This window comes from Daucus carota, chromosome 3, assembly GCF_001625215.2.
Source record: "Daucus carota subsp. sativus chromosome 3, DH1 v3.0, whole genome shotgun sequence".
In the NCBI taxonomy this organism is placed as follows: domain Eukaryota; kingdom Viridiplantae; phylum Streptophyta; class Magnoliopsida; order Apiales; family Apiaceae; genus Daucus; species Daucus carota.
Window position 1 is genome coordinate 12123028 of NC_030383.2, and position 13167 is coordinate 12136194.

Sequence of the window (13167 nt, forward strand, 5' to 3'; positions counted from 1 at the left end):
AAATATATATTAAAGCTATTTTTTGACTAAAATTATATTAATATTTTTATATATAATGTACACGAAAACTGCACGAAACGTTTCGGATCGGATACGGATTTCAATTTGGGTACACGAAATTAATAACCGGCGAATACGGGTTTCACTTTTGAATACACGAAACACGAAAATACACGAAACGAAAGTATAAAACGAAACGATTACTACCCTATGATATACACATTTTTTGTCTCTTTTTTCGTATACTGGAATAAAGAAATACTTGACAAGTTAAAGACTCTCTGCGGATACGTACTCCTACGTGATATTTTGCAGATTGTGTTGTGTTCCTGCATAAACAGACATGGCTCTCCGCAATTACCGCCGACCATGAAGATTAATAATATTGCAAAGAGTTTAGCTTGTTAATTGAAGGAAGCAGGAATCCCCTTGCTTGTCTGATTAGTAACTTAAATGTTCCGGAGTTCCCAGATCATCCCATGTGCCCCAGACAGTTTGTTTTGAACGAAAGTAATTTAAAATATATTTAGATGGGACAGACGGTAAACGGGTTGAACATACATGCAAACAAGATAGATAATGGTCCAAGAGACACACAAGTTTAATACAAGTGCAATAAGACACTGCAATATTAGACAGATCATGACATTATGACGGGGATCTATCAATTTTTCGGCTCATATCAATCCGCTGTGCTACTACTAGATTCCATGGCCTGAAATTGGAGGACTACTGTTTAATTCTGAGGCTGAGCATGGTTTGTGTTGATGCCATCACTTAATCTCTTATAAATATTTCCAGCACTGCAATAGTTTGAAAGGGATGAATGTTCAAGTCTTGTCGGAGTTATGTGTTGCATGAAGAGTTTGCATTCAGTTGAAAGGTATTTTGCAATTATTTTCAAAAAATTATAAAAAAAACTTTTAAAAAAAAAGTACTCCCTCCGTCCCTCCCATTTCTTATCAAATGGGTTGGGCACGGAGGTTAAGTAATATGTATAAAGTAGTTGAAAAAAGGAAGAAAAGTGGGTGAAGTGGTAGGACTCATTGATTTTTAATGTATAAAAAGAAGATAGTGGAGTAAAAGTAGTGTGAAAAAGAAAGAAAATTGGAGAAGTGGTAGGACCTATTAACTATTTTTGGTAAGTTTTGAAATGTAAAGAATTGAATAGGACATCCAAAAATAGAAGGTGTAAAGAAATGGGAGGGACGGAGGGAGTATTTAAACACCCTATTATAAATCACCCACTACTGGTTTATCTTCATCTTGAACGTATTTTATTGTGGTACTTGCATTATAAAATTATATACAAGCCAGACTAGTCTTATTCTTTGTATGCTAGGATGAGAGTAGAAAATGAGCAAGCACACAAGAGCTACAATGAATGTGGTAATATACATACTCCATGGACAAAAGATAAACAGAATGTCTAATGCTGATCTGTGTAAATATTAGTATTTTAATCATTACCTTTTATTTTTTTGAGTAATCATTAGTACGAGTACCTTTTAATTTAATTCCATAGATTCTTTGTTTCTTTCCAAGGACCGACAAGGAGACTCCAATTATGCCATTAATGGAGGCGACAAACCTTTGATTCTCCTTTGATCTCTGCAGGTGTTTGTCTCTCCAGTCTCCACACTTTATACTACCAGTAGTACTCCCCCTGTCCCATTTGATTGTATACGTTTCTTTTCAACTGTTCGACACGCATTTCAATATTCTTATAAAATATAGTTCTGTAACTTATTTTTGAGATTTTTTTTTCTGAATAAAAATATAACATCCAAACTTTAATTCAGAAATATAAAATTTCAAAAATAAATTACACAACTACACTCTACAAGAGCATTAAAGTCCGTGCCGCGTCCCCGTCCCCCAATGTATACAACTCAGGGGGAGGAGGGAGTAACATTTTGCGTTCTTGTTTCTTTTTGTCGTTGCAGGAATAGTTAATCGATAAAATATTTTTTTTTAATCTCATTTTACTATATATATATCCTCGTCTACGTTATAGTCCTTTCACAACTCGTCTCATTTTCGATTGTGTATCTAGAGAAAACCATTAAAATTTCTGCGGAATCTAGTTTCGAAATTCGTTTATCAGTTACTCGATCGGCAAATTATGTCTATTAATCTCAACGATCGGCAAATTATGTCTATTAATCTCAACCTACCTAGTGACAATTATGAGCTTAATCCGGAGCTTTTACAAGACACTTCTTCGAGTTTTTATTCATGGAGTCGGGTTGAGACGCGGGTTTTTCCTTGCAACTACTGTAACAGAAAATTCTATAGCTCACAAGCACTAGGTGGTCACCAAAATGCACACAAGCTTGAAAGAACCTTAGCGAAGCAACGGAGGGAGCTGATGAGCTCAGCTGTTCGACCTCATGCAGCGTGGAACCAGCTGTCAGGTGCTTCGACACATGTGCAGCCACCCGGCTGGTTTACCTCCAGCGAGATGAAATATGCCGAGTCAAGAGAAGAGGATGGTCAGCATTGGGGTTCAGGTTGCCAGGCCGACAGTGTTCATCAGGAGTTTGGGCAGCTTGATTTGTCTCTTAGACTTTGAAAATATATTAGGTCGAGTAACGCTTTCTTCAAAATGGCTAGTGTTGTTTTATTTTTAAGTTGGATTATGGAAGAGGTTATAGTCCAGACCTCAACTCAATGCAAAAAGGGCTGCATCGGAAATATTTAGTGTGATGAATTGTGTAGTAGTGTACTATATATATTATCAATCCTTAGTGTCCGTTTGTTTGATTATTCACAGCAAATTCGCTTGTTTTTAGATTTGATAAAAGAAAATGTTTGGTGTACATAATAAGTATTCTGTATTCAGCCGGTATTTGGTCGGTTTCTATGCTTTTCAAATGATAAGACGGTCGGTTATCTGCTAGGCGGTCAGTTATAATTGACTTCACCCAATTCCTTTTAGCTTTGGTTTCACGAGCAACAAGTCAAATTTAATTTCACAACGCAACAATACAATGAGAAAGAAATATCAACTGTGTTGGCGTCTTGGGTAGTTTCTCATAAGAGTCATGATATATTATCAGTGAGACTGTTAAATATGGTTGAAATGAAGTAACGTTCGGACTCCCAAGGGGCATTTAGTTCATGTTTTTCATATTGTCCTCTTTATAGTTTTGTTTAGCAGTAGGTGGTTCATGTGTATTTCTGATACTCTCTAGCTCCGCAACAACTTGTTTCTTTGTTGGCCTGGCTTGTTAATAATTGTTATTTTATATTTTTGGTATTTTATTTTTTTCCTTTGTGTCTCACCAAAGATCCATCTTTGGTTGGGACTTTAATTAATTTCCTTTTCAATACTTAAAACGATATACACATGATTTTAATAATTATTATTTATTGAATATATTATCCTTTATTTTTTAATAATATATATATATATATATATATATATATATATATATAATCAGTCATATATATGGACTTATATTCTCCCTGTTTCATTTGTTTATATTTTCAGGATGCTTGGAAGAAGACGGGTTTTTCTTTTCGGACATTAAAATTTTATTATTTAAATTTCCCCGGTCATCTTGCATGTCCGATGGTTTAGATGATAAGCTTTCTTGAATGAAAGAATTATCACGGTGAATTGGCGAATCATATCGGTTGAGATTCATTCTCATTTTAAAAATAAATAAATAAATAAATTTAATTCTGAATAATGATCTTATTAATCATTTTGATTAATCGCCAATTTTCTGATTCCCGCTTTTTTAAGACAGTGGATATTATTTATTTATGACAGTGGATATTATTTATTTATTTATTAAATCATAATTATGAATAAAATATACAAATTTGTATATATAATAGATGCATAAATATGAAGTAATTTAATGTATATTAATGATTATACATTAATGTCTAATCATTAACATACATTAAATTATGTCTAATAAATACATTGGTGTTAAAAGTCAATAATGACCTCTCTATATATAAAAATATGCATTTTAAATTAAGGGTAGTATGGTCATATTGAATTAAATTGATCAAAGTTCTTCTATTAGATATATAATAGATGTTAGGGAATGCTATCATCTCTTCCTTTTTCCATCGTTAATTATCGATAAATCAACAATATCAAATATACGATCTTCTTCCACTGCCAACATAAAAAGTGTTGCTGAACCTTGTGCTTCATCATCAAGTCTAGCGGCCAAGATTGGCTTCTGTCCTGTCAAAAGCTCAACAAGAACTACCCCAAAGCTATAAACATCGCTTTTGTCATTAAATTGGCCTGACTGAAAGTATTCCTCAAAGTATTCAGGATCCAAGTAATCATATGTAATTAAATTGGCCTGACTGAAAGTATTCAGGATCCAAGTCAGGTGAGTTTAAACATCAGAAAATGATGTTGAAGTTCCAAAGTCTGCCACTTTTTGATCGATAGAAAATGATGCTGAAATTCAAAAAGTCTGTTACTTTTTGATCAATTGGCTCGATTATTTCACATTCATCCTCTATTCCTCTTCAGAGTGTTGTTGAGCAGTAGGTGATCCATGTGCATTTCTAATTATACTCTCTGGCTCATCTGAAACTTGTTTCATTGTTAGCTCATTTTTCGCAAATGCTATCATCTCTTCCTTCCTGCCCTCATTGGCAATCCGTGTATCAAAAATATATAATATATGATTTTCTTTCACTGCAAATGAAAGAAGTATAGCTACCGCCTACTAGTGCTTGACCTCAGAAGGCTTGATTCAACTTTTCATTGCAAAAGATACTGAGAGCAGCAGACGGAGGAATTCGAAGCTTAAGTGTACCTGCAAATTATTTATAATTAGAAATCAGTAGTAAAACTCAACTGTTGTACCTGTAATTTGTCATTGGAAAATATCAGAAGTAGAACTAGCCTCACACTAAACAATTCTGTAAACAACAAATACAACCAGTAAAATAAAAAGAAGCCTATTTTTTTACAAAAATTAAAACAAGACTGTTCATTACAAAATATAACCAGAAACACTCATATACCACCCTAAGCAGAATCTTCTGCACCACTCTTAAAACACACAGCATTACAATACCTCACTGAAAATACCAAATTATTAAGAAAAGAAGCTACGAAAAATTGCCATTCCAGCATCCTCTTCGTCTTTCTCTAAGATTTCACAACCAATTCATACATCAACAATTAAATTCAAAGAAAACATGGAACCAGACATTTTCCCACTAGCGTCTTGGGATCACTGTCATAAGAGGTTCCCAACGACAGTGTTATATATGGTGGAACTCAAAGAAGATGAAGTAACTTCCGACCCCGAGTTAATTAGTTCATTGATTTCATTTTCGACCTCTTCATAGATTTCTTGAGCAATAGGTGATTCACGTGTATCTCTAATACTCTTTAGCTCCTCTGCAACTTCTTTCATTGTCGGCCTTTTGCTTCCATTCAAGTTCAAGCATTTATATGCAATGTCACCAAATGCTATCATTTCGTCCTTTCTTTCCTCATTAAAGATCCGTGAATCAACAATCTCAAATATACGATCTTCTTCTACTGCCAATATAAAAAGTGTTGCTAAACCTCGTGCTTCATCATCAAGTCTAGCAGCCAAGATTGGTTTCCGTCCAGTCAAAAGCTCAACAAGAACTACCCCAAAACTATAAACATCGCTTTTATCTGTGTATTGGCCTGACTGAAAATACTCAGGATCTAAGTAACCGAATCTACCTTGGAGTCTCGAAGTCGGGTAAGTTTTATCAGTAGAAACTGTTGTTGAAGTTCCAAAGTCTACCACTTTTTGATCACTAGTAATTGGTGCCGAAGTTCCAAAATCTGCCACTTTCTGATCATTAGAAATTGATGTCGAAGTCCCAAAGTCTGCCACTTTCTGATCATTAGAAACTGTTGCTGAAGTTCCAGAGTCTTCCACTTCTTGATCAATAAAAAATGATGCTGAAATTCCAAAGTCTGCCACTTTTGCTCTGTACTTGTCGTCAAAAAGTATATTTGTCGACTTAATATCTCGGTGATATATTGGAGTAGGTGCAGCAGAGTGTAAACAGACGAGAGCTTCTGCAATTTCTATGGCCACACGTACGCGGACATCCCACGTGAGCAAAAAATATTCATCATCCTCATGGATGTACTGCATAAGTGTTCGGTTAGGGATGAACTCATAAACCAGCAAAGGGACCTCTGTCTCCAAGCAGCATCCATATAGATTTACTACATTTCTGTGCTTCATTCGTGATAAAGCCGCGACCTCATTAATGAAATCTTCGATTTTGCTTTTATCTTCTATCTTGGTTTTTTTCACTGCTACTATTCTTCCATCAGCCAACATTCCTTTGTAAACGGTACGCTTTCCTCCTTCTCCCACGATTCGATCTTCGTTATAGTGGTCAGTTGCTGTCTCCATCTCCTCTGCGGTAAACAATTCGGTTGTCTCCGCATTTTGTTGGCCAGAAGATGATCGTCGTAATAGCGGGCCGCCATTCAATCTGAACAACCTCAGCCGAAATCTACGTATACTTCTTTGTCTTGCTTCTTCGTACAAGTAATATGTAAAAACCAAGACCACCCCTACACCAGCACAAGTGCCTACAACACCAATTATGATGAAAGAAGTCAGATTACACATACTCTCTCCGTCCCCTTCAATTATTTACACTGGGGACGGGACTCGGCACAAACTATTTTTTATAAACATCTTAAAATACGTGTCAGGTAGTTGAAAAAAATGTTAAAAAAGAGAGGGACAGAGGAGCACATCTTAAAGAGTACAGAGATGCTGAATATAGTCGAGAAGTTAGCGAACAAGAACTTAGTCATAAACTCTAAACTCTAAACTCGCACAGCTGAACAGCTGAAGTTATGTAATGTGTGATTTTACACGGTCTTTCAACAACATGAAGTAAAGAACAATTTCGTCAAAGTATTAGAGCGTAAGTACCTGCTGTTGCTAAGACTGCACCTTTCCTGCCTCTGCGACTACCCTTTGGGACATTCTTGTATATGACCTCTGACTTCACGCAATTAAATTTGTCAACAAGGACCCAACCATCTTGACATGAGCAAGTGTAGCTTCCTGGTGTATTGGTACAATAATGCTCACATTTGTTCAATCCGAGGGAGTTTCCTCGAAGGGCCGGTCCTTGGGATTCCGGTGGCGAATTTGTGACATGGTACATCTATTTTTCAAGACGGTCAAGAAAAAAAATTCATATATATAAATCAATACTCGCTATATACAACAATAAAATTATAAAAAAAAATTAAATTCAAATGCACATCCAAACATAAATTCATCTTCTGTAGTACATACGTATAATTTTTTTGGTGTCCCTTTAGATAACGGTGTCATAGGTGTTTGTCTTGGTTGAGGGCGTATATTTGTTCCACACTCATTGACATCTAACATTAAAAAATTTAGTCAGACATACGAGAGGAAATTACATCATTGCAAAAGAAGAATAAGTATGACCTGAACTAGAAAAATTGTATTTTCAGCAAGAACTCACCTTGACATCCATTCGGCAAATAAGGATTTCCTTCGTATCCTTCGCTACAAGAACACAAGCTTTGATTTGTACAAAAAGCATTCCTTCCACACAAGGTGGCATTTGGGATGGGATCGGATTGAATAAAGGTTTGACAGGTCCCAAATGGTTTCCAATTTAGCACCGCAGGAACCTTTTCCATAGTTTGCACACTGTAGATATCTTCCAACTTTGCAAACCACTTCTGATCAGCAATGAATGCATACCTGCAAGCGTAGAAGAGAATTTGTCGAAATATAACATAAGATCAATTTAAGGCCTTCATATAAAATTTTAAGGTTTTATATGGACTGAAACTCAACGTGGTATCAGAGCTCTGGTCGAATTGCACTCTGATGCTCTAACTATTTAAGTTCTTGAATCATAAAAATTAAATCATGATATAAATATGTAGTTGTAGGAAATCAAAAGCACTACATACCTCGGCCCCTCGTTGCATCCTGACGCTGATGAGCTCCCGTTGCTTAACGATGGCTTGACGAACGTCAAAGATTGCTGGAACTTCGTTTGGCAGCAATTTATCCCGAAACAACTGTTGTCTTTTTTCACTGATGGATTGCACCTTGACAGGCACCCTCCATGTTCCGCCACAGAGTCCTCTGCTGACAAATAAGCAAGATTGTTGCAGCCCATGGCAGTGAACCGATTATCATTGTTCGAGAATGTAAGTGGCAATTCTAAACGAACTTCTTGAGAAACTTGATCATTTCCTGTATTCGTACAATCAGCAGTCACTGGAAAGTTGATGTGAACCGTCCCAGCTTCTAGTGAAATATTCAGAACCTCCAGACTGTTAAAGTTCTGGTCCCTGAGGAAAGCTTTAGGTGGACTAAAAGAGTTGTTGCATGATATCACCATGGCCTTAGAAGCTGAACATTTTTCTCCGATCCCGAATGGGTAACTGATGTTCAGGTTGCCACAGCTGGCTTGACATCCAGGCTTTGCTACAGAATTTTTGGTATTTTTAGCAAAGGCTTGATTTGTGAAGAATAATAACATGACTAGCATCATCATCTGTATCGACAACTTTGCAGACATCTGTACTATGTTGTTGTTTAACTTTGAGTATACAATACATAATGCACTGAATTATGTGAATTTATAGAGGGCCGGATAAGTGAAACTGTTCATGATAAGATTTTCACCCATTTACCAATCAAAGAAATATTGTGCATTACAAAAGTGGATAGACTAAATTATGAATGTCTACTTAAAAATATATTTTTTCGAAAAATATAATCTATATTCAAATTTGAACCCAATGTGAATCATGAACTATGTTCTAGTGGTGGTTGATTTATATATTATATTATGTTATCGAGTTAAATACGAACTGAAGTTCCGGATATCAATGTGGAAAATCACACGTAATGTGCACTCGAGGGTAGCGACTACGAGTTCCTACGTTAAAAAAATAAAAATAAAAATAAAATCACAAGAACATATATTTCAAGATAAATAAATAAGAAACTATGGACAATATAAACATGCAGCACTATTTCTTCTCTTTCCATTGCCGTATCAGCTATATTTCACCACAAATCATGACCAGGTTTTGGTATGAAGAGACTAATGAATCCTCCGGTATTTTGGAAGACCAAAATGTCGTCCTCCCAACGATAACGACTTCAAGTCTTCCATGCGTCGATTTAGTTTAATAGAGTAATGTTTTTGCTAGACTCACTTTCTGTCACTTCCACCGGACTCAATAATTTTGTAAGGGTTGGTATGGAATATTTGGTGATAGTATTTCAGTGTGAATCATGCCATCAGGTATCATGATCAGGTGACCTCCAAGAGCAAATAGGAGAGTAGTGCACGGTGTATATTTTTCTCAATTGATGTGGTGGATAATTGTAAATTAGACCATCTACGTGGTATAATAAAAATAGAATCTATTAAAAACTAGCAAATTAAGTTTTAGAGAGAAATATCTAATAATTTTTGGTAGAGTCCTTAAACCTCAGTAGATAAATATGTTTAGAACCAAGAGATTCATTTTTCGAATTAAAAATATATAATATTTTGATTAAAAATTAAAAAATAATATTGGATGAGGATACTTGTTTGCCAATTGTTTGTTTATCAAGATTTTATTATATTTCTTTTCTACTGGAACCCAATAACATTGATTCTATGTGAGTCCTTTTAGACCAATTTTTTTTAGAAAGACTGAAGTATCTTTGGAAATCATGTCCAATAACGTATATGTTCAAATTATATTTAATTTTTTAAGGCATTAACATTTAATTTTTCTAAAATATTAAGGAGTGACCCAAAAGATCCCAATAATTAAAATCATTCTAATGCACTAAGCTATAATTGACTTCAAGTCTTCGAGATGTCACTTTTGTTTTTGATGATTATTTGTGCTGCCATCACTTTGATGACTTCATTGGACTCAATAATATACTAACATATCATGTATATGTGTGCCTTTGTCAGGGAGTAGGGTTTTTCTCATCCATGTGATTTGCATGTATCACCTTTGCTCCATTACTTTTTCTATCATTATTGATACTATATTATTAAAGTCATAAAATCTTGTTTGTAGGTTGGTAACTTGGTATCTATATGGATTTTAAATTTATAATAAATCACTTTATTAAGAGGTATTTATATATTTTCATCAGAAATATTTTATTTGGATGAATTTTCAATTAATTTTTTATTGAGTTTAATTATCAAAAATTTATTCAACATGGTAAATAATATAACTACAACTACTGCTAGACCTATAAAAACTACAACTAATGTTACATAACATTTGTCTATTATAAATCCAAAATAATTATAAATTAAAAAATTTACGTCTTACTATAAGTTAAAACCTATACGAATCAACTTATATTTGTGATACTAAAAATTCTTATCACCTCTCTAGGAATCATAAAACAATTTGGTGATTTTACAAAGATAAAACATATTCAACTTTAACAAATTATATCATAATATGTATTCAAGATTTTTATAAAAAAAATTCAGAATTTAAAATATGATCAAATATTAACACTTCAAATTTATCTAAACAATAATAATTTAAATAAATATATTAAAAAATAATATAGTCTAATAAATAATAAATTGAAACTTTTGTTTGAATCAAACGCCGGTTATAAACTAGATTTTTCATAAGGTAGGGTATTGTTTTTGAACTAATTGAAGAGTCTGTGAATTAATTTGCTTTGTTTGAAGTAATTATTCTCTAAATACACTGGTCGTGATATTTCAATGGTTTTCAATCAATACCCTTTATTAATAAACGAAATCATGTTTCAGTAGAACATCGGTACCAAAAATACCAAAATTTGGTCACTTTCATATTGATTATGATTTTATAGTCATTATTATATTATTATCAAAAGACTTCTATATTAAATAAAATTTTATTATTAAAGACCTCAATATTCATTAGGACAGTGAAAGATAACTGTCTTGATTAGAATTTTATTATTAATAACTTCAATATTGATTAGGACAATGTTATATAAATTTTTTATTTAATAAAAATAAACATTATAGAATTATGAAAAGATTTTCATATTGTTAGGATTTTATACTTATTATTATACATTTTTAGGATTTTATAATTATTATTATACAATTATGAACAGACTTTTATATTGATTCGGATTTTATTATTAAAAATTTCAATATTGGTTAAGATTATTATACTACTATAAAAAGACTTCTATGCTGTTTAGGATTTTGTAATATAACATTATCCTATCTGCACAGTTAAATCGCTAACAATTTAACTTATCAAACAGTTCTATAAAATTCATATCAAAATTTGACTATCATCATATTATTTTTTATTTAACAGTTATTACTATTATCAAAAAACTTCTACATTTGACAAAATTTTGTATTATAACAATTATCTCACTAATAAAAATATATTACCAACAAAATTATTTGTTTAAACTTTTTAAAACACAAATAATTTAATATACAGAACAACTCTATAAATCTTTTATCATGCTTCAGAGTTTAAATATACTAGCCTTAAACCCGTGCAAAGCACGGGTGACTATATAATTTTAAATTTTAACATCATTTTAATAGTGTTTTAGTATTAATGAATTGAAATTTTATTAAATTATACTTTTTTTAACTAATTATAAATTATATTTAAAAGAATAATGGTGAAGTTTTTATCTTGTAGTATATCAAACTGTTTAGAGATGTAAGACTATGAGAACTCTACGTGTAGCAGACTTTTAGTTATAAAGTGAATCATCAAACCAACATGACGAAACCAAAATTTTCTACGACGACAAATTATACCCATGTCGGCGACTATATAATTTTAAATTTTAACATCATTTTATTAGTGTTTTAGTATTAATGAATTGAAATTTTATTAATTATATTTTTTTATTTTTTAACTAATTATAAATTATATTTAAAAGAATAATGGTGAAGTTTTTATCTTGTAGTATATCAAACTGTTTAGAGATGTAAGACTATGAGAACTCTACGTGTAGCAGACTTTTAGTTTTATAGTGAATCATCAAACCAACATGACCAAACCAAAATTTTGTACGACGACAAATTATAACCATGTTGGCTTATTATAGTATAGTATTGATAAGGAGTTCATATTGATATCTATTATCTATTATATCATAATTCCTGAACGATGCCCAGTCACAAAGTCCACGTAATTCGTTAAATGACACGTCATAAAGCCACGCATTTTTTAATGCCACATCAGCAGTGTCATCTAATCAACTGATTAATAAATGTTAAGTTTCAAACAGTCCCACAAATCATGCATGAATTCTTACTTTTGATTTTATTTGTCTTAATTATCAAATCAGCGTTGATTGTCAGCTCTGATTATCAGTTTAATTCTCTATTAAAGACATCTTTAATATGATATCTTTTTGAAAATCACCACATCTTTTTGAAAACCACCATATTAATATGTCAGCGTTGACATCACCAGCACCATCTAATCAACTGATTTATATAAGTCAAGTTTTAGACAGTCCCACAAATTATGCAAGCATTCTTGCTTTTAATTTTAATTGTCTTAAATTAAAATCATTCCTTCCTAATTTTTAGCATATTTTTTTAAATGTAGTTATTGACTTCCTCTATCTCTAATTTATGAAGAAAAGACTTCTTAAGTACTCTCCAAGATATGAAACTAATCATCATTAATTATTTCTAAATTCGAAATCAAATCAATTCTTATCATTTATTTTAAAATTTCAAATTCATCTTACCATTTATGGGAAGACTTCCTAAGCACTCTGAAGATTTTATTGTACGATGTTGGATGAAAAATTAAAAATTTAAATATATAATTATCTCTTAAATTGCTGATTGCCTTTTCTTAAAATATTTAAAATTAAAATTTATGTACAAAAATTTCAAACAATAATTTTCTTATCTTTATACATTTAATTTATTCACAACTACATGTATATTTTGTATATTTAAAAATACACGTAATTCGTAAAATGACACGTCATAAAACCACATATTTTAATTATGTCACATAAGCAGCGCCATCTAATCAACTGATTTATATAAGTCAAGTTTTAGAAAGTCCCACAAATTATGCATGCATTCTTACTTTTCATTTAAATTGTCTTAAATAAAAATCAT

General features: G+C 32.3%; 2 protein-coding genes across 2 annotated transcripts; one reads left to right on the plus strand and one right to left on the minus strand.

Moving 5' to 3' along the window:
• The first annotated feature begins 2125 nt into the window (after window positions 1–2125).
• Window positions 2126–2575, plus strand: LOC108212250 (zinc finger protein 2). The gene has a single exon (XM_017383975.1). The coding sequence runs from the start codon at window positions 2126–2128 to the stop codon at window positions 2573–2575; it is 450 nt and encodes a 149-aa protein (XP_017239464.1).
• Window positions 2576–4931: 2356 nt separating this feature from the next.
• LOC108215300 (wall-associated receptor kinase-like 1) lies at window positions 4932–8627 on the minus strand. Its single transcript, XM_017387734.2, has 5 exons — window positions 7967–8627; window positions 7507–7751; window positions 7311–7399; window positions 6939–7176; window positions 4932–6586 (listed from the first exon to the last, which is right to left on the minus strand). Exons 1-5 carry the CDS (start codon window positions 8581–8583, stop codon window positions 5232–5234), a joined length of 2544 nt encoding a protein of 847 aa, XP_017243223.1. The 5' UTR covers window positions 8584–8627; the 3' UTR covers window positions 4932–5231.
• Between the last annotated feature and the right edge of the window lie 4540 nt (window positions 8628–13167).

Bases quoted from the DNA above. Each gene is read 5' to 3' on its own strand.
- LOC108212250 (XM_017383975.1), top strand. From the start codon at position 2,126: ATGTCTATTAATCTCAACGATCGGCAAATTATGTCTATTAATCTCAAC.
- LOC108215300 (XM_017387734.2), bottom strand. From the start codon at position 8,583: ATGTCTGCAAAGTTGTCGATACAGATGATGATGCTAGTCATGTTATTA. The intron at 7,752-7,966 runs GTATGTAGTGCT...CTACGCTTGCAG, and splicing joins GGATGCAACGAGGGGCCGAG to GTATGCATTCATTGCTGATC. The intron at 7,400-7,506 runs GTGAGTTCTTGC...TTTTAATGTTAG, and splicing joins TTTGCCGAATGGATGTCAAG to ATGTCAATGAGTGTGGAACA.